This window comes from Saccostrea cucullata, unplaced genomic scaffold (genome assembly GCF_032062105.1).
Source record: "Saccostrea cucullata isolate Sc308-1 unplaced genomic scaffold, CSIRO_AGI_Scuc_v1 ctg4491, whole genome shotgun sequence".
Classification (NCBI taxonomy): Eukaryota; Metazoa; Mollusca; class Bivalvia; order Ostreida; family Ostreidae; genus Saccostrea; species Saccostrea cuccullata.
In genome coordinates this window covers 15,001-37,512 of record NW_026931310.1, presented here as the reverse complement: position 1 = coordinate 37,512, position 22,512 = coordinate 15,001, and the positions used below count along the sequence as shown (strand labels likewise).

At 33.8% G+C, this 22,512-nt stretch overlaps 1 protein-coding gene across 1 annotated transcript in view; it reads right to left on the bottom strand.

Annotated features, from left to right (window-relative positions):
• Window positions 1-337: 337 nt before the first annotated feature.
• Window positions 338-22,512, bottom strand: part of LOC134232148 (uncharacterized) — a 25,339-nt gene continuing 3,164 nt past the window's right edge. Inside the window, exons 2-6 of the mRNA XM_062714094.1 lie at window positions 9,240-9,629; window positions 9,003-9,136; window positions 8,690-8,918; window positions 2,562-2,612; window positions 338-508 (exon numbers count right to left, since the gene is read on the bottom strand). Coding sequence (XP_062570078.1) covers window positions 363-508; window positions 2,562-2,612; window positions 8,690-8,918; window positions 9,003-9,136; window positions 9,240-9,629 — 950 coding nt within the window. The 3' untranslated portion in view covers window positions 338-362. The remainder of the gene's footprint in view (window positions 509-2,561; window positions 2,613-8,689; window positions 8,919-9,002; window positions 9,137-9,239; window positions 9,630-22,512) is intronic.

Sequence of the window (22,512 nt, the reverse complement as noted above, 5' to 3'; positions counted from 1 at the left end):
TTATCGAGAATTTTTCACTTTCACTTGGCGGTAGAGTGCTGCAAATTCAGACCTATACTTGGCACTAAGGGCCTTTGAGCATTAAAGGATTTTTTTTGTGACAGCATCTATTGCGACACGGGATCTCAGTTTATAAACGATCTTATCCGACTAAAGATCAACTCACGCGGTCGAAGAAATTAAAATCAAAAGATGAGAGCATAACTTATTTTCATTTGCACTTACCCATTTTTCTTGACATTATTTCCTAATGAAAAAGAAAAGAAATATTTTAGTGATAAGCACAATTTGATGTATGTATATATATATGGAATACAACAATATTCTGAAAATAATTCAATTAAAAAAAAGTAAATAATGATTTAAAGAATCGTATCATTTACTAATATACAAAAATAATACTTACTTGGTTTGGTTGAAAACTTGTAGTGAAAAATATATATCATTAATCCTGCACATATGCAGAAAAAAACTCCAAATAAGGATCCAAATATGATAGAAATGTTTTCTATAAAATAAACAAACTTAAGATATATTTTTGAAAATCTTAATGAGTCTGGCATATAATAGTATTTAAAATACAACTTACATGTAAAACTTGGATGAGCCACATGAAAAAAGAAATTCAAGGTGAACTGACAAACTAATTCCTTGAGAGAAGGAAATTTTATTCAAGAAATTTAAACAATTGTAGGATATTAATTTGTATCAAAAGATATAGTAAATGAAATTTGGAGATAACCAAGACTGTTAAAGCTCTCAAGTCCATTCCAGCAATACAAATTAAATGCAGAGCAACACGCACTTTTAAAACATCAGAGGTGGGATCCAGTGCTATGGTAGCTGCAATAATGCAGCCCTCTCCATTTTTTTCTTTACAAGTAGACTAGAACTGTTGATATTCTTGTTTCTCCAACTTTTTGTCAATAACTTGCATTCTTTTTTTTTAGTGTTTGTACAAAGAGCATGCTTTTGCATACGAATCAAACGAGAGGTTTAAACCCAGTGTGCATTAAACTTTGAAATAAAACCGTTATATTGCATAAAACGGATTTGATGGATACTGTATTTTTCCACTTTTTTTTCATACGTGCATAACTTGCATAATCGCCCAGTTATTTCTTATATTTACACAATTTCATGAAATGTGCTTGGTCCTAGAACAACCCACTTCTCCTTCTCTTAATCTTGCCCCGCAAGTTCTTTATGCCCCTTAAAATGAATTATTAGGGGTATATAGTTTTTGCCCTGACTGTCTGTCTGTCTGACTGTTGGTCATTTTGTCCGAAAAACTTTAACCTTGCCCATATCTTTTGATTGGGTGAAGCTGTAGCTTTTATATTTCACAGGCGTATTCCTTATGACAAGACCTTTATCTGGGTATCACGAAATTTGACACTTGGCCTTGACCCTGGATTGTGACCCATCTTCTGAAAATAATTACCAAACCTTAACCTTGGTCATAACTTTTCAATAGTTTGTGATAGGGCCTTCATACTTCAAATGTGTATCATTGTGACTATATCTTTCTTAATTGGAAACCAACAAATTTGACTTTTTGACATTTAACTTAGAGTTTGACTTGCATTTTTAGAAACTTCTATACTTGTATATAATTTAATTTTGGTTGTTACGCGACATTTAATTGGATAACAAGATGTGTTTGTGAAACACTATGCGCTCGACGGCAACAAAGTTCGAAAAAGCTATTTTTAGTATAAAGGTCACAAGGTCATTGACCTTTTTCCTTTAAAAGAGCTTAATTAGTGGAGTGTGCATACGAAATATGAAGTTTCTACCTCCTATGTCTCAAAAATTATGGCAAAAGTTCAAAAAAGCTATTTTAGCATAAAGGTCACAGTAAAGGTCACCAGGTCATTGACATTGGTGTCATTTGAAAGAGCTTAATTAGTGGAGTCTGCTTACCAACTATGAAGTCTCTATCTCTCACGGTTCAAAAGTTATGGCGAAGGTTAAAGTTGACAACAGATAGACAAACAGAGAGACAAACAAATAAATAGAAAAACAGACAGACAGGACAAAAACATTACACGCCCCGAATCTATCGATTCGGGCGCATAAAATAAAATTAATGGTATATGTTATCAATTGAATACAATTTATTTTGTAAGTTCTATATGGTCGAAACAATGATCTCAATAGTTAGCAAATACAATCTATCATTACGTCAAATACTGAGTGATTTTTTCATTCTAATTTCATTCTAATTGTCAGACTGATTTGTCGACGGATTTTTTCGTTAGTTTCTGATCATTACAAGGGACACACGAAAGTTTTGACAGGCAGGAGATGCTCACTCCTCCATGGCACCTGATCTCATCTCTGATATTCCAGAGGTCCGTATTTGCCCTGCTCCTGATTTTTATTGTATGGATAATCTACTGATCTTGAATACTGTTTGATTACTTGGAGTGTAAAGTGCCCAACTCAGATTATACTGTTCAAATTGGGCGGACATTTTAATCTTGATATCGTTGATATTTAAAGAGAGAATAGCTGGACAGACACATTGACAAGCAAGCATTTTATATTTCTCCTACCGTTAGTGGACACACACTGTGGTAATCTGTAAGTTGTAATAAAACTTCCTTCTGGAATGAACAATAACAATGTTATCAGTATACCTTAAAAAACACAGGCTCCTGATGTAACTTATTTTCCTTTTAATAAAAAAAATATACCCCACACCTAATAATTCAAAGGCATCTGACGGTACTTAATTTTCTTATAAAAAAATACCCATGCCTAATTATTCACAGGTAGGGAGTATATTCTTTTTTTATCAAAAGAGAAATACCCGGTAAGTAACGTCAGGTGCCTAACTGTGATTTAAGAATTTGTTTCTACAGAAATCTATGCTAAAAGTCTATTACAGGCTACGTCATCGTCAACAACCTCCTACCAATGTTCAAAAACTTGCTGCAGCATTGTAACAAGATTGGGATAATCTTACTCAAATTGACCAGAGACGTCTCGATAGGATTACACCGCGCCGAATCCGAGCTTCTCTGGCCAACCGAGGGGGTTTATCCGCTACTGACTCTGTTACAAAGTATGTAAATGGGATATAAAGCGAAAAGATAATTTAAGGAGAACTCACCTATGGATATATTGAGATATTGCTTGGCTGTTCCTGTTTCACAGAGACCAGAATATCCAGACTCACACAGGAACCATGTGTAGGTGTCATCATTGGTGAGGTTATAGGTGATAGTACTGGAACATGTGTACTGACAGTTAGAAGATGGAGAGGCCTCCGAGTGGACAGGGGTCTGTGGTAACCCAGTGAAGCCAAGATCTTGGGACTTCTTTGAGCACCATCGAATTGTCTGAAAAGTAGATAATGAATTTCGATAAAGATGTTGACATAAAGTTTTCTGATATTATATTGTTAATTTAAGATAATGTACCTACAGCAGTTGGTTCACTACCAATCTGTCCTGTACATGTCAGCTGCACAGCCGTTCCAACCGGAAATTGTCTTGATGGTGTATCAGAAAATTCACCAAGTATCCTCACATTTGGCATTTCAATCGTTGTTGGATTTACTTAATTACAATTAAGATCCATCAAGGTGTAACAAGATTTTACAATTAATATTAGATTAAATAAACAAATGCAATGCTGTATTTGGGAATGTGTACTACATACCTGTATAAGTAACATACACCTGATTTGTTTCGTGTTTAACTGTCCCTGTTGTGAATGCACTCATCTTACACCTGTATCCAGTAAAATCTAGAGGACACAGCACTCTGTCCTTAGGAATCCTGAACTTGAGCTGAGCTGTGGCAGGTGAGCTGACATTACCTGTTGCTGTTGCTCTATTTCGTAAACTTGTGTCCTGCCATGTTATTCTATAGGGCTGTGCAATATTACCGGTATACCGGTATATTGCGGTATTATCCACCACGATAATATATCGCGATATGAAAATCAGATACCGGTATTTCACGATATCTATAAAAATATATAAAAACCTCCTTTATTGTAGAAACCGCTGAAATAATACTTGTAACTTCCCCAGGCCTTTTCAATCTAGTAAAAAAATACTTCGTCAGCTTTCAGAGGCAGATAGAGAGAAAAGAGAGAGAGAGAGAGAGAGAGAGAGAGCTTTTCATTCACTGTCGCAATTTTAAATATCTTACTTTAAAATAAAATTAATAATCAATAAAAAGACTTTTAAATAAAATTATTAAGAAAGAAAATATATAAAACATTTCTACAGAGTGTATACCATGTGTACTGTGGTTCTCAAAATCTCATGGAATCTACACGATCGACGATGAATGTTAAGTTCAAGATACATATTACAAATAAATAGCCATCCATTTTTTCACTTGATACAGTGTTGCTTTTTATTATTTTTTAACAAGTTTCATGCCATTTTAAACACCTTCATGCTTTACCAGGAGCATGTATATTAAAACAATAGAAAAAAGGCCAATGCTGTTCCTGATCGTATGTGTCATAATGTGAAATTAGGTCGGGTCAGACTAAAAACACCAAACGCCCGAAAATAGGTAACAATTTCTTTCTGGCTTTAATTTTATTCTGTGACCACATAAACTTTCTATATAGTATATATTGTTTTAATCATTAAGTTACATTTTATGCTATTTCAAAAAAAACAACTCCCCCCCCCCCCGAAAAAAACATATATAGAATATACTATTGTCTTTCCTGATATACTTTATTTTATCAAATAAAATATACAACATGACTATCTTAATTGTCATATACAAATTTTAATTGAAAAATTCAAATTTTGGTAGAGGACACTATGCATAAACTTTTTTTTCGATTTGAAAATACATCAAATAAGTACATTTTGTTTTTATTTTTTACCTGGTTTTTGATAGAAAGTTAATATAATTATGTATGCGATTAATGTCTTATCCCCCGCCCCCTTTAAAATTTATAGATAAATTCAAATAGTCTTTGAACTTGACAGCATTTTAAACTTTCTGCACAAATTTATTAATGATAATTAATCTACAATATATTGCAATATATTGCAATATTCAATCTAAAATATTGCAATATATCGCAATATGGTTTTCGTTCGCAATACCCAACTCTATTATTCTATCTTGACCGTTACTTGAACGAACAGAAACCACATCCTGTATTGTGCCAGTACTGTTTTTTTGTAGCCGTATAGTATACACTGTATCAAGTTGTGATGGGCTGATGGTGGAACAGGTAATTACAAAATCATTTTGTCCTAATATTACATTTGATGGTTGGACCTGGATTTGCAGGTTCTGTGCTGAAAATATATGCATTGACTAGTAATTTATTCAGAAAACATACATTATACTAAATGATAATGTAATACATGTATTTTGATTTTATATTTCTAACAGATTTTTTGCCATAACGTTCAGCAATAGGTAATGAATAGAGCATGCATGTAGTCCTGATAAATTCTGCACTCCTGTCAGAATGTACATATGTTACTAGTATTGATATTCAAAATTAATTAAATAACACGATATTCCAATTAATATTCGTTTTAATATATCATATAATTAATATATTTCCATTGTGGTATTCTCGAAATAATTAATTCTGCTTGGGAAGTCTAGACTGAATTTTAATTTTTGTAATATTAAAACATGCTCTATCCAGAGTTATCTTCCGCTACGCTCACAACACCTCTGTCAACGCTCGTTGTACAAGATTCTTGCACAAATTTTCAACAGCGAAGATTCGAAATTTAAATGATAATTAATTATTGTAAATATTGATAAAGATGATAATTCATTATTTATTTTAAATCAATAATCACTCAGAACGACTTATTTTCCAAGATTTTAAGGAACTATTTTGTGGAGTAAAAATTAAATCTTTATTAAAAAATCCTTTTAAGGTGTAACAAATTAAACTAAATAACGTTTTCCGATAAGAAAAATAATTACACACAATTATAAATACAACTTTTAATCAAAAACAATTTTTCCAAGAATCTTGTATAACAAGCGTTAACAGAGGTGTATGTGGGAGAGAAGGGAGAACGACAACTCTGGATAGAGAATGGTATTAAAGTGTAGCAGTTATCAATATTGCGCTTCTTAATTAAGCCCCCCCCCCCCCCAATAATTAGGCATTCTTTAATGGGTTGAAGTCAATAAAAGAATAAAATATCCTATATACCAGAAAGGCATCAGATCATACCTGACAAAATGCTTTAGTTGACTGTTTTCACCAAAAGATTACTTGTTAACCATCGAACCAACAACATATTATAACTCTTAGATTATAAACAGAAAAAGTTTTATTTGCAATGTTATAAGTTTAATAAAATTACGTTAAAATCTTTAAATTATGACACAAGTCTTACTATTGGATTAAATGAAAGAACACGAGTATGATATTAAAATCAACTAGGTTAATTAACGATGTAGTCTTTTAGCCAGTTCCAAATTTAAGGTCCAGATTTGACGGTGCTAAAAATATATGCAGGCGTTCTTTATATCTAACTTGTTTCTCAAAATAGTAAATATACATCCGGTTTTAAATTTAGCCATACCACACTTTACTTTTTCAAATAGTTTGTCGTAAAGCTTGTAAACTTGAGTGGCTATTTGACCAGTTGCGAATAAACCGACGGGTTCCTAATAACTCAGCGTTTTCCATATAAATCGACCTCAGACAAAATTTATTTGCCCCAATTCATCATACAAACAACCTCCCTGAATGTTGTTAAAATAAATATCCCAAAGTTTGTGTTTTTTCTACCAAAGCCAATTGGGCTCATTTTCTTAGGTTAAAAAAATAAAAAAAATCGCGAACGCAAATAAAAGCATAAAATTAATGATTCGTGATATAACGTGTAACTTGCGCGTTATAACGCAAAACTTTCGCGGAAACTTTTGCGTACCTTTCGCCTTTTAACGCGTGACTTTCGCAAAGTAACGCAGAACTTTCGTGTCATACATGTAGTTATAATCTTTCGCGTTATCGCGAAACTTTTTCTGTTTAACCAAGACATTTGAATAAGTCTGAACTTTGTTTTGTGATCTAGCTTATTCATTACAATGAAAAGCAAAAGGTTTTTTTGATCTTGGACCAACACAAGCTACAATTTTAAGTTTTCTTGCTATTCAATCCATATAACCGTCAAATTTGGTCTTTATCAACGCTGTTCAAACCATTCAAAGTTAATGCGAGGTTTTCAAAAGTTAAACTTCATGATTATGAATTTCGGTAAAAATCAACCCTTTCAGCCGTTTTTTATATACACTCTCCAGAGAATTTGAAAGAAAATCGTTAAGATCAAGATCTCAGAAAATTGACAAAATAAGGTAAATTGAAAAATTGAAAATTGGATGGGAATATTTCATTTGACTGTGTTAGATTCACTGTAGAAATACGACACCGTATTTTGAGGTTGCGCCACGTGGTCATTCCACTGCTTACGAAAAACGTTTATTGATAATAATTCAAAGTGTAACCAGAAGTCTCTCTCGAGACTGTAGCTCTACTGGTTTGTACTTATAACAAAGGAAGAGAAAAGATGCCATTGCCATCAGACCAAAATTTTATAAGGAGTAGCTTTTAAAGGTATTTCACCGATGCATTAATTTCTGAATCTTAGTGTAGTCTTCTTGTGTCCCAAGTTATACTGAAATCAGACAAAAACTGTAGGAGGAGTAGTGTTTTAAAGGAATTTCACAGAAATTGCTATATTTTGTAACCATGGCAACATCGTTCAACGAAATAAAAAAAAATGCACTTAATTATGTAACTTAGTGTAGTCTACTTGTGTGCAAAGTTATATTGAAATCAGACCAAAACTGCAGGAGGAGTAGCGTTTTAAAGGAATTTCACAGAAATTTCTATTTTTAGCAACCATGGCAACAATGTTCATCCAAATCAAAAACCGATGCACTAATTTTTCTGTATCTTAGTGTAATCTACTTGTGTTCCAAGTTATATTGAATAAAGACCAAAACTGTTGGAGGAGTAGCAATTTGAAAAAAAAATGTTTACAGATAGACGGACGGACGGACGGACGACGGACGCATTACATGTATTATCGCATTATAAGCTCTTCTGGTCTCTGACCAGTAGAGCTAAAAAGTCTTTGCAATATAGCCTAATAGTTTTGATTTATGGCGCTAGTCCACGAACTTTTCAATAACTTAACTTTAAGATGACATAAGATTTTTAATTCATTTTCGTGTGAAATGCTATTACAATATACAAGTCGTGATATTATACAGAAAATATTAACTTCAAATCTGTGTCTATGCACCTTTAACTTATGTTGCGTGAGATTAAGCGCTGTATACGAAACGGGAGAGAAGTAATTTGCATCGGGATCGATGCCGAATACTGTTTTGATTCATAAATGCCCTTGCTTTGGCTGAACACGATTCGTAAAAGAAGCATAAATTCTTCGCGGTCACTATAATTTGGAATAACACCCGTCATCAAGGAATTTTGACTGTTGCCACCCAGAAAGGCGTGGCTACATTATTCAGCGGGTATTAGTGTTTTTTTTAAACAAATATTTCTTGACAAATCCGATTCAACTAATTTACATAAATGTATAATATTAAAAAAAATAATACCCAGTATTAATATGATTTACAATAGTTATGTCATTCAGTATTTATATGGGATATCAAGCGGAAAATAATATTTAAGAAGAACTCACCTATGGATATATTCAGATATTGCTTGGCTGTTCCTGTTTCACAAAGACCAGAATATCCAGACTCACACAAGAACTGTGTGTAGGTGTCATCACTGGTGATGTTGTAGGTGATGGTACTGGAACGTTTGTACTGACAGTTAGAAGATGGCGAGGCCTCCGAATGGACTGGGGTCTGTGGTAACCCAGTGAAGTTAAAAGCTTGGGACTTCTTCGAGCACCATCGAATTGTCTGAAGAGTAGTTAATGAATTTCGATTAAGATGTTGACATAAAGTTTTCTGATATTATATTGTTATTTAAGATAATGTACCTACAGCAGTTGGTTCACTACCAATCTGTCCTGTACATGCCAGCTGCACAGCCGTTCCAACCGGAAATTGTCTTGATGGTGTATCAGAAAATTCACCAAGTATCCTCACATTTGGCATTTCAATCGTTGTTGGATTTACTTAATTACAATTAAGATCCATCAAGGTGTAACAAGATTTTACAATTAATATTAGATTAAATAAACAAATGCAATGCTGGATTTGGGAATGTATACTACATACCTGTATAGGTAACATGCACTTGATTTGTTTCTTGATTAACTAGCGCCATTGTGAATCCACTCATCTTACACCTGTATCCAGTAAAATCTAGAGGACACAGCACTCTGTCCTTAGGAATCCTGAACTTGAGCTGAGCTGTGGCAGGTGAGCTGACATTACCTGTTGCTGTTGCTCTATTTCGTAAACTTGTGTCCTGCCATGTTATTCTATCTTGACCGTTACTTGAACGAACAGAAACCACATCCTGTATTGTGCCAGTATTGTTTTTTTGTAGCTGTATAGTATACACTGTATCAAGTTGTGATGGGCTGATTGTGGAACAGGTGATTACAAAATCATTTTGTCCTAATATTACATTTGATGGTTGGACCTGGATTTGCAGGTTCTGTGCTGAAAATATATACACTGACTAGTAATTTATTTAGAAAATATATCTTGTACTAAATGATAATGTAATACATGTATTTTGATTTTATATTTCTAACAGATTTTTTGCCATAACGTTCAGCAATAGGTAATGAATAGAGCATGCATGTAGTCCTGATAAATTCTGCACTCCTGTCAGAATGTACATATGTTACTAGTATTGATATTCAAAATTAATTAAATAACACGATATACCACATAATATTCGATTGAATAGTATGGAAGGGAATTACCGCCAAAAGTCTATGTATCTTGCTTTTATTCTTATTCTGCCTACTTCTTTATGCTTTGTTATTATTGTATTTATATGTCACTTTATTGTTTTCATATTCGTCTTTATTACATTTCACTTCGAACTTTTATCCTTCTTCATTTCGTCCTTACTTCTATGTTGCTTTATTCTTGTAAATTTATTCTACTTTTTTTAAAACTTAAACAGTTTCTTAAATAAATTATTCAATCACGCAAACAATGAAGCATATTCAATGAAGACGAATGGAAGTTGTCAAACCGTCAAAATTTAGTGCGGCATTATAACGCTAGGTGGTGTGGTGTTCGCTACGAGTGTTGGTAAAACTAGGTAACCAAACCCGGGTCGTATTTGAGATTTTTCAATACGCTTTAGTACTTTAATTATCAATCGAACTTCTGAAGGTCAGATCCAATAATCCGATCCAATAATGGAAACTCCATATTTATTTTCTCTGGGCACACAGGAAAAGCGGCCTCCTTTTTCAGACATAACTTTATACTATACTGAATATGTTCATTGAAAGGCCGACCCACTTTTTGTAAGAGTAAGGCTCAAATAAGTTAATGTGGTACGTATAGTAGGTAGAAAATTTAAATTTGATTCTATAGAAGAAGTTGAATCTAAGCCAAAACTCACCCCGCCTTCGAAATAGGATTTCATTGGCATCGGAAGCAAATTGAAATGGGGGGGGGGGGCTAAGTGTAAGAATTTTTTAAGACCTTCAAAAAAACCTGGCAAGCAAAAAAAAAAAAAAAAAAAAAGAAAGAAAAGAAAAGAAATGTCCATTTCCCGAACTCAAATATTCAATTTCGTGGAGGGGGGGGGGGGTAGGTGGGTGGGGGTTGGGAGGGGGGGGTAGGTTCGAACTCCAGTGCCAAAGTTTTTTTTCCCATACACCACCACTTTCCCCATTTTAAACCTATACTGCATCGTGCCCATGGCAAGTGGGGGGGGGGGGGGGGTCTAAACCTATGCAGGAACGTCTGTACTAATTCTATCTCTGGAAAAAAAAGTGGGGGCTAAGCCCACCCCCTCCACGGTTCCGACACCTAGTATGTATTTTCAAGTTTGGACAATTTCCTGGGAGTTTTTTTGCGCTTGTCAAGTTGTTTTCAGCCGGGTACTTTAATATTTATTCTCTTGTTGCCCCCTCCCCACTTTCAAAAACGTACAATGCTACGTTACTGTTCTCTCGCCTGAAAAATATAACTCTATTAAAGTTATTTGTTGGATAATTGAATTCCAGTTAATTGATATAAAAATGTTCAATATTTTGATACTAGTTAACCCTCATAAATTGGGTTGTTTTTCAGAAAATTTCACTGAACTGAAGTTCATTTCACGACAGATAGTAACTGCTCATGTGCGTGATTCTAGGGACAGGGCTTTGCAAAGGAGTGAGGAGCGTTAATATGGGTAGGCAGGCGCGGATCCAAATTTTTTTTCGGGGGGGGGGGGTCCACCCCAGTCCAAAATCAAAAATTCCAATCCCAGAAATTTCTTGACGAGCATAAAAAAACTAAACTCGCCCAAACGTCAAAATCCTATTTCGTAGGGAGCGTTTAACTTTTTTCCTTGCTTTAGTATATACATTTTTAAACCTTGTAAATTCCAGGGGGTCCTTACACCCCACCCCCCTCTAGATCCGCGTATGGTAGGCGAAGTAAGAACTAGGCTTCATGCATCCAGACATACTAGAAACTCCCTGGTCTTAGTTTCAGCGTTAATATTTTATATTAAAAGAGCACTTAATTTTCAATAAAGAAAGAAATATCTTTAGTACGCATCGTATTTGTGATCAGCCAGGAGAGCTAAAAAAAATCTTAGAACTCGAAAATTCTGTTTGGTGGTGGTGAGGGGGGAGGGGTCGTCAACTTTTTTTCAGTGCTAAATTTTACTCATGCCAATAAGTACATGACTTTTAATATATAAATTGACTATTAGTACTCCAACAAAAAGGGTAAGGCAGGGACGTAGTATCAGGGGGGGGGGGTAGGGAGGGTGCCTACCCCCCCCCCCCCCACTTTTCCCCCCGACATTACCTTTACTATAGAAAATGTTTACTTAAAGGAAGATTAGCCACCCCCCCCCCCCCCACATTTCACCACAGTGGATATAAAAAAAAATTTCCCCCAAAAAATTGGAATTGAAAGTTAGCCACTTTGCCTGTGGAGAGCTGCAAATTTGTCCTATATACTTGGCACTTATAGCCATTGAGCAGTGAGGGATCTTTTTTCGTGCCAGCACCTACTGCGACACGGGACCTCGGATAACAAGGTCTAGATCTCATCCGATGGATTGAACTCCATGTCCTACAGTGGGATTCTTACCCACGACGTATTGATCGACTCCTTACTACTGTACTTCGTGACTCTAGAGCAGATGCCGTAACCACAGTGCCATGCGGGCGACTTAACCCAGGGGGAGGGGGGGTTATTATCCATATGGACTCGTGAAGATTCTATATATTTAACTATTGGTTAAAATGATTCAATTATAAAGCACTTTTCAAATGATATTATTTAAACATTTATTCATACATGTATCATATGTATAGGACGGATAACTTTTCTTCAAAAACTGAAAATGTTCGTATATATAAACATCGTTTTACGATTAAAAAAACTATTCGGGGGAGGGGTTGCTATGAAGGGGGGGACGAATTGCTATATATAGCAAGATTTCCCACGGAAGACTAGCTATACCCCGGGGGAAGTCCCAGTGTATAGTCTTCCAAAGGAAGCATCACTATGTAGTCAGTCTTCCAGGGGAAATCTTACCATCTAGCGAAACATCCGAGGGAATGGCATGTATCGGGTACATACCTGAACTAATAACAAACATAATTCATTTGAAAATTTAAGTTCGATTGATAAAGTATTAAAGGCAGAAAATTGGAAAAAACTCGAATAACCCCGGCCCGGTTTGCTTACCTAATTTTACCAACACTCTTAGCGAACACCCCTGCCACCTAGCGTTATAATGCGGCACTAAATTAGGACAACTCGTATTCGTCTTCATTGAATATGCTTCATTGTTTGCTTGATTGAGTTAACGTTCGTAATAGAGATTATCATTTAAGATACTGTATCAATTTCAAAGAAAGTAAAATGACGTAACAAGAATAAAGAAACATAGAAGTAAGGACGAAATGAAGAAAGATAAAAGTCAAAGTGAAATGTAATAAAGACGAATATGAAAACAATAAAGTGACATATAATTACAATAATAACAAAGCATAAAGAAGTAGGCAGAATAAGAATAAAAGCAAGATACATAGACTTTTGGCGGTAATTCCCTTCCATAGAATATATCATATAATTAATATACTTCCATTGTGATATTCTCGAAATAATTAATTCTGCTTGGGAAGTCTAGACTGAATTTTAACGTTTGTTATATTAAAATGGCAAAGTTATCAATATTGCGCTTCTTATATCACCCCCCCCCCCATAATTATGCATTCTCTAATGAGTTGAAGTCAATCAAAGAATAAAATATCCTTCATATACCAGAAAGGCATCAGATCATACCTGAGAAAATGCTTTAGTGCCAGGACTGATTTTCACCAAAAGATTACTTATTACCCATCGAACCAACTACATAATTTTTTTTATTATATAACTCTTAAATTATAAACAGAAAAGAGTTTTATTTGCAATGCTATAAGTTTAATAAAGTTACGTTAAAACCTTTAAATTATGACACAAGTCTTACTATTGGATTAAATGACAGAACACGATTTCAACATTAAAATCAACTGGGTTAATTAACGATGTAGACTTTTAGCCAGTTCCGAATAAGGTCCCGATTTGACGGTACTACATGTATGAATATTTGCGGGAGTTCTTTATATCTAACTTGTTTCTCAAAATAGTAATATACTTCTGGTGGTAAATTAAGCCATACCACATTTAACTCTTTCAAATTAAAGTTTGTCTTAAAGCTTGTAAACTTGAGTGGGTATTTGACCAGTTGCGAATAAACCGACGGGTTAAATTCCGAATTACTTAGCGTTTTCCATACAAATTGACAAAATTTATTTGCCCCAATTCATCCTACAATCAACCTCCCTGAATGTTGTTAAAAAGAAATATCCCAAAGATAGTGTTTTTGCTACCAAAGCCAATTAGGCTCATTTTCCTAGGTTAAAAAAAAATTCGCGAACGCAAATAAAAGCGTACCTTTCGCTTATAACGCGTGACTTTTCGCAAATAAACGCGAAACTTTCGCGTTATACATGTAGTTATAACCTTTCGCGTTATCGCGAAACTTTTTCTGTTTAACCAAGACATTTGAATAAGTCTGAACTTTGTTTTGTGATTTAGCTTATTCATTACAATGAACAGCAAAAGGTTGTTTTAATCTTGGACCAGCACAAGCTTCAATTGCAAGTTTTCTTGCTATTGAATCCATACAACCGTCACATTTTGTCTTTATCAACGCTCTTCAAACCATTCAAAGTTTATATATGCGAGATTTTCAAAAGTTAAACTTCATGATTATGAATTTCGGTAAAAATCAACTCTTTCAGACGTTTTTTTTATATACACTCTCAAGAGAATTTGAAATAAAATTGTTAAGATCAAGATCTCAGAAAATTGACAAAATAAGGTAAATTGAAAAATTGAAAATTGGATGGCAATTTTTCATTTGTCTCTGTTAGATTCACTGCAAAATACGACATCGTATTTTGAGGTTGTGACACATGGTCATTCCATTACTTACGAAAACATTGATAATAATCCAAAGTGTAAAAACTCTTTGCTAAATATACCCTAATAATTTTGATTTATGGCGCTAGTCCACGAACTTTTCAATAACCCCTCGGATATATATAAATATGGGAGAAAAATTAAGAAAAGTAGACCCCTCCTCCTCGATCAATTTGTAATACTAGTAACAATATCCATTTATATTTATTACTTAAAAAGCATTATATAGCATGTCAAGCTCATGAAATGATACATTGTTCACTCACTTTTAAGCTATGTTGTATTATATGTATAGGTTTTAGTCAAAAATGATGGATCGCTTAATTCACTAGGGTACAGTTGTAGTGAATATTACTGATTTTTAAAAAAACCCAGCTAGCTTGAGAAAGTGTCAAGTTGAGATTTTTCTTAGATAAAAAAATCAGTATAAAGAATTTCTTGAAATTAACAACTGAACTGTACGATGTACAAGAAAGTAAAATTCATTTTATTAATTGGTAAGGTTTTGAAATAAAAAAAATTCTGGTGACTAATGTCTAATGACTAATCATCGCACCATTTCTCCAGTACATCTTCTGGGGAAATATTTTATAAATAAGTTCATGAAAGTTCTCGTCTGCATTCTTATTTGTCAGTCAAGGGTTCCTGAGTAGCATTAGTATAAGCATATTATTTCGCGAAAAAACGCGAAAGCTTCGCGTTATAATGCGTAAGTTTCGCATTTATTCGCGAAAGTTACGCGTTATAACGTCTATTTGCGAAAAGTACGCGTTAAAACGCGTTATATCGCGTACGTTACACCTTATATCGCAAATGTTTCGAGTTATATCGCGAATGTTTCGTGTTGTAACCCAAAAAATATTTTTTTAAACCAACGGAAATTAGCCCAATAGGCTTTCGGTTTTTTTTTTATATGAATTAAATAAAATATTAATTTTAAGAAAATGTTGGGGGTGGGGCATATCCATACATTTTTGCTTCGGGGCAGTATCCACTACCAATAAATCCCTTGACAAGGAAATAAATAAGTAAAAAAAAAATAGTATAATAAAATAAAATAATAAATAAATAAATCTAAAACACAGGTAGTTTTGATATGTAAATAAAGTAAAATAAAATGATTATTATAACATATTTTTTAAATAGATAGGGGCATTTTCATTCAAAAACAAATCAATATACAGTAACGAGATGAAGTCTGATTTACAACTTTTTACTGTCTCACCCCCACCCCAACAGGTAAATTTAGACATCTGCAGGCATCTTAGGAATATCATCATATACTAGTAGGTCTAAGGGTGTAAAACGAAAGCATCTTAGGAATATCCTAAATTAAGATGTCGTAAATTTCATCTTCGATGGGCATTTTCTTTTTTTGTAAAATAAGCACTACACTGAGTTCCTATTTCAAGTTTCCATCATATACATTTGCGAATTTAGAGGGGGGGGGGGGGGTCTGCAGTTGTCATAGAGAAATAAATCGAGAAACAGCGCATATTTATGTGCGCTATAAATATACACTTTTTTCAATGGGTGGCATTGTAGCTTTTTGGTCGTCCATTTCAATTTTTTACATCAGCGAGCTGAAGAACTGCAGCTATTGTATAAACATGACAAGTGCATCTTTTCATGGCTATTTGTATTACTGTATTATTGTCCCAAGCTGATTAACAATATCTCTCTCACACACACACCGGGAAGAGACAGTAACGCTTACAAAATTTCTTTAAATTTTTTCCTATGGTGTTTCTAGGCGGCCTTTATCATTGCTGATGCAATATACATGTATTAAATTCTAAACATGCAGTTTAATATGTATTTTAAAGGTAAAGAATTAATGTGACTGCATCCTTCTACCCCCCCCCCCCCCATCCCCCAATTAATAGAATTACCGATATATTTTTTATCTATTTCAAGAGGCCGGTGTAACGTTGAATATTGACCCGAATTGAAAATTGAACCGGGTTTCATTTTTCAACGTTGAATATTGAACCGGTGTGTTTTTTCTCCGTTGAAAATTGAGACCAAAAGTCGTTGAATTTATATTCAGGGTCATTTTCGATCAACAGCTTGATTATTTTTATTCTTTTTCTCAGATGACCTCAACAAGTTGAAAATTGACCCCGTTGAATATTGACCCCACCTCAGAGTTTGAACTGGGAAGTTGTTTTACGGGATTTATCAGCATCTCTATATTTTTATGTCGGTTTCAATTTTTCCCAGTTCAAAAATAATAGAAATAAACCTATTATTCCGTGTATATATGTACATTTTGATCAGTACACGACTTCAGTTACAACTTTATTTTTTAACAATACTTTCTAAAATCCATAGCATCTATAAATAACTACAAAACTATGATAGGACATAAAACAAAAATCCTGAAAATCTGGTGTCTAGAAAGTGAGTCCTACATATATTGATCAGGCGGGCAGAACATCCCATCTAGTCAAAATCAGTATAAAAATTAGCAAAACTAAAAGCCTAAAAATTAGAATTAAAGATCAATATAGCGACCATAGCATGTAAGTAATGCTGACTTTAAACAAGGTTGCTGAAATCCCTCTAACAAACTTATCTGTCAGTAGCCTGCCTCTTAGAGTTGGGTATTGCGAACGAAAACCATATTGCGATATATTGCAATATTTTAGATTGAATATTGCAATATATTGCAATATATTGTAGATTAATTATCATTAATAAATTTGTGCAGAAAGTTTAAAATGCTGTCAAGTTCAAAGACTATTTGAATTTATCTATAAATTTTAAAGGGGGCGGGGGATAAGACATTAATCGCATACATAATTATATTAACTTTCTATCAAAAACCAGGTAAAAAATAAAAACAAAATGTACTTATTTGATGTATTTTCAAATCGAAAAAAAAGTTTATGCATAGTGTCCTCTACCAAAATTTGAATTTTTCAATTAAAATTTGTATATGACAATTAAGATAGTCATGTTGTATATTTTATTTGATAAAATAAAGTATATCAGGAAAGACAATAGTATATTCTATATATGTTTTTTTCGGGGGGGGGGGGAGTTGTTTTTTTTGAAATAGCATAAAGTGTAACTTAATGATTAAAACAATATATACTATATAGAAAGTTTATGTGGTCACAGAATAAAATTAAAGCCAGAAAGAAACTGTGACCTATTTTCGGGCGTTTGGTGTTTTTAGTCTGACCCGACCTAATTTCACATTATGACACATACGATCAGGAACGGCATTGGCCTATTTTTATTGTTTTAATATACATGCTCCTGGTAAAGCATGAAGGTGTTTAAAATGGCATGAAACTTGTTAAAAAATAATAAAAAGCAACACTGTATCAAGTGAAAAAATGGATGGCTATTTATTTGTAATATGTATCTTGAACTTAACATTCATCGTCGATCGTGTAGATTCCATGAGATTTTGAGAACCACAGTACACATGGTATACACCCTGTAGAAATGTTTCATATATTTTCTTTCTTAATAATTTTACTTAAAAGTCTTTTTATTAATTATTAATTTTATTTTAAAGTAAGATATTTAAAATTGCGACAGTGAATGAAAAGCTTCCCCCCTCTCTCTCTCTCTTTTCTCTCTATCTGCCTCTGAAAGCTGACGAAGTATTTCTTTTACTAGATTGAAAAGGCCTGGGGAAGTTACAAGTATTATTTCAGTAGTTTCTACAATAAAGGAGGTTTTTATATATTTTTTATAGATATCGTGAAATACCGGTATCTGATTTTCATATCGCGATATATTATCGTGGTGGATAATACCGCAATATACCGGTATACCGGTAATATTGCACAGCCCTACTGCCTCTGCTTAAAAATTAAACTTTTTCGGAGCATAACATTGAGAATGAGATTATTCTTATTCTGATACATATCATTCTGATGTGATACAATGTGCTTCCTATTCGAATAGTTGTTATTCCTATTCGATAATTTGTATTTTGTATTCGATAAATTGCTATTACCATTGGAGGAAATATGACAATATGATTCCTTTATCATAATACATGTACATCATTCTTCTCGAAAACACGCGTTTCCTATTCGATGTCATTCTTATTTAAAAACATGCAATTCCTATTGGCTAATTTTCTCATTCCTATTCGATAATTTTATCTTTCTTATTCGATATTTATTTGGTTCGAAAACATACTAGCATCCATTTCTATTCGGAAAAAAATACGATTCCTATTCGATAAACTTCTTATGTTATTGCATAATTTTATCTCTCCTGTGCGATGTTTTTCTTATTCTTTTTCAATAATTGCATTCTGGAAATATGACAAAACTAGAACTAGTTATAAATTCAATTAAATAGGAATGACATGTTTTACATGATTATTGAATATAAATCATTTTATTATCGAATAGAAATGACAAAATTATCGAATAAGAATCACATATTTTCGAAGAGAATAACAACTTAAAGCTGATGAATTCTCGAACAGAATTACCTTTTTTTGCACAAGAATAACAACTAATCGAATAGGAATCAAATTTTATCGAACAGGCATGTCATGTTTTAGAAAAAGAAAAACAACATTTTTTAATAAGAACAACAAAAAAGTATAATAATGCAACGTTTTACCCGCCATACCATAAACAGGTGATAACGGAATATTACTTTACAAATACGGAAATTCACTTTGGAAAAATATGAAGAAAAAAAATCATTTCTTTTGTTATACAATATAGTTTCAATTGGCCTTCATCTTGGCCTCTATACTCAGTAAAACTTACAAACATGAAACAGTTGTGGCACATTCAGTGGTGACTTTAATTTAAAGTTCACTGGGATATATCGAGTCGACATCTGAACTAAAGTAAATATTGTTACTTGATATCATACGTCATAGGTGTATATAAATGTTGAGTTGAATCCCACAGCAAGTGTTTTCTTCTTGTCATGAAAGGTTTATAAAAATATCTTCTGCTTCACAGAAATATCAAAACAGGTCGGCCAATAAAGGAGCACAATTAGCGCCCATCGAAATTCCAAGTTTGAAGGAAGAATTGGTCTCCGAAGACTGCAAAATAGATGTCGATAAGGAACTCCAGCATTCTTTTAATATCAACTTCAGGATACTTTTAGGTAGAATCAGGGTGATTTTTAACAAAGTAAAGGTCGGCCAATAAAGGAGCACAATTAGTGCCCATCGAAATTCCAAGTTTGAAGGAAGAATTGGTCTCCGAAGACTGCAAAATAGATGTCGATAAGGAACTCCAGCATTCTTTTAATATCAACTTCAGGATACTTTTAGGTAGAATCAGGGTGATTTTTAAAAAAGTCATTTTCGTTGATGACCTATCACAAGATACGAATATTTCCGAGTTCCATTTTTATTGAGAAAGCAGTTGTCTGTGATGTAAAAATGTATAGTTTTGAATTTGTCGTGTTGAGTGCTTGTTTAAAGTGTACAAAAGGTGCACGTTTTGATGTTACTGACTTTTTTAAAAAATGGTGATTTCAATTTTTCTAAAGAGGGTGTGTATGTGTGTGTGTGTGTGTGTGGGGGGGGGGGGGGGCTGAGCATCCCTAGCCTCCCCTCCCCGTTCCCGGGATGGATTAAATCACAGTTGTGAAAACCATGTCATAAAGTATGAGTTTTTATGCTGTCGAATTTAAAACCGGTTTCATGATCAAAATTCCCCAACCCGGCTCAGTTTTCAACGGACTAGGCTCTAAATTCAACACCTTTGGTCTCAGTATTCAACGTTGAAAAATGACCCCCCGGGTCAATTTTCAACCCGAGTCAAATACCAAGTTACACCGGCTTAAATCTTCTTCAATGTGTTAACTTTTAAATGCATACATGAGATACATGACCGTAGGAACCGGGGCGGGGGGTGCTCCCACTAATTTTGATATAATAATATAGGAAACTTAGCTACTGTATGATTGTGCCGCCTCAGTAAAAAACGTCTGATTTTTTTGTTGTTGCTTGTCAAGGATTTTTTGATAGTTGACAGTGCCCCCAACTGAAAATTTATGTCCTGAAGTTACGATCAAGATTAAGAACTCTCCTAAGATAGGATAGCCTCGATGGCCTCACTTTTAAAAGACTTAGGCCTAGATGTGACATAAGTTCGTCTTAAGATATATGTCTTAGTCCTAAGATAGCTTCATAAGCTTGACTGCTGGAGTGTTTCACTGTGTATCAAATCATTTTCTGTGTATGGGGTGAGGGTTTGAGTTATAAATTGTAAATAAGTACATGTCCATCAAAAAACGTGTATAAGTACGTGTATTTGCTTACTGATACATCAGGGGAAATAAAAAATCCCCTTTATTGTACACATTTTTAGGTATTCAACATAGGTGTACAAGTATGTCCCTAATAAATGACTGGACCGATATTTTTTAATAAGGTAACATTGGTTTTATCAAGATGTTATCAAATAAAAATGGTCCACCAATTGAAAGGAATTTACAATATCTTGATTATTGTCTAAATAATTGCTATTTGAATATTACATTGAACCTATGGGCACAGAATGTTTTTAAAGATATTGAAGAAAGTAATTTGAACTTCAAACAAATCTCTTGGATAAAATGAATCATTTACTACAGAAATTTTGAGAAATTCAAAAATTCTTCTTTTCATCAAAGGTAGCTTATTCTTATTCTTTAAAAACTTTTAATGTGCAAAATTTCACTTTCATTTCACTTTAATTGTATCTAGCAATGCATTTTAATTAACTAGTTTAAACTTTCAACATTGATCAAAATCCTTTCATTATACATTACGGAAGCGTATTGCTGCCACTTGAAAAAAAAATATTGTAAGTCGTACGTACGAGATAATAAGTCGTACGTACGAGATACTAAGTCGTACGAACGAGATACTATGTCGTAAGTACGACATAATAAGTCGTACGAACGACATAATAAGTCGTACGAACGAGATACTATTAATGCTTACGATGAAGGAGTCACACACAAACGCACCCCCCAAAAAACCCACACAAAACATGAATGACATGCGGGTGATCCTAGTATACACCCCCCCCCCCAAAAAAAAACACAATAAAATGCGTGAATAATCTAATACATTTAATCACGGAAAGAGATAAACGAAGATAACATTTTTCTAACAGGTCTTACGTGTTATATATATAAGCTTATATATATAAGCTTATATGATCAGCTTGAAGATCTGGGGCCGTAACAGAAAGCATGCTATTTAGATTTTAAATGACTTTAAGCTAAGTCGCAACCCTAAAATATGAAACATATGAAATGTTTCTTTATCAAATAAATAAGCCATAAACTATAATTTGATAAGAAAAAAAAATTGATTTATTTCAGCTGTTACATATGGAGCTCTTCTTCTAAAGAAGAGCAATATTGTCAAAAATGGCCACGACCCCCCTTCGCCCTCTTAAGCAGGGTTGCGCTTACAAAGTGTTCACCCATAAAAATAAAGAAATTAAAATTTCTTGCAGTGACGTAGCATCGTTTTTGAAAGGGGAAAGGGGGGCAGCCAGAGAAAGAAAACTTACCTGAAAAATTTGGCAAGCAAAAAATTGCCCTAACAAGAAAACATTATTTTGGGGAAGGAGGGGGGCTTTTTAAAGTTCCAACTTCTTTCAGTACAATTTTCCCCCATATAATACTACATGTACATTACCCTTATTTCACTTTACTGTATCAAAAAGCGGGGGAGGGGCAACCGGCCTTTCAATGCAAATTTTAAACAACAAGCATTGTGAGAGTATTGCATTATAAGCAATACATGTCCCCTACCGGGTTCCCCTTCTCCTTGAGGATGTCATTTTATAATATGCAAAAGTTATGTCCAAGGTAAAACTGCATGATTTTTAAGTTGTGAATGCCTTAAACCTAATAAAATAATCCACATTAA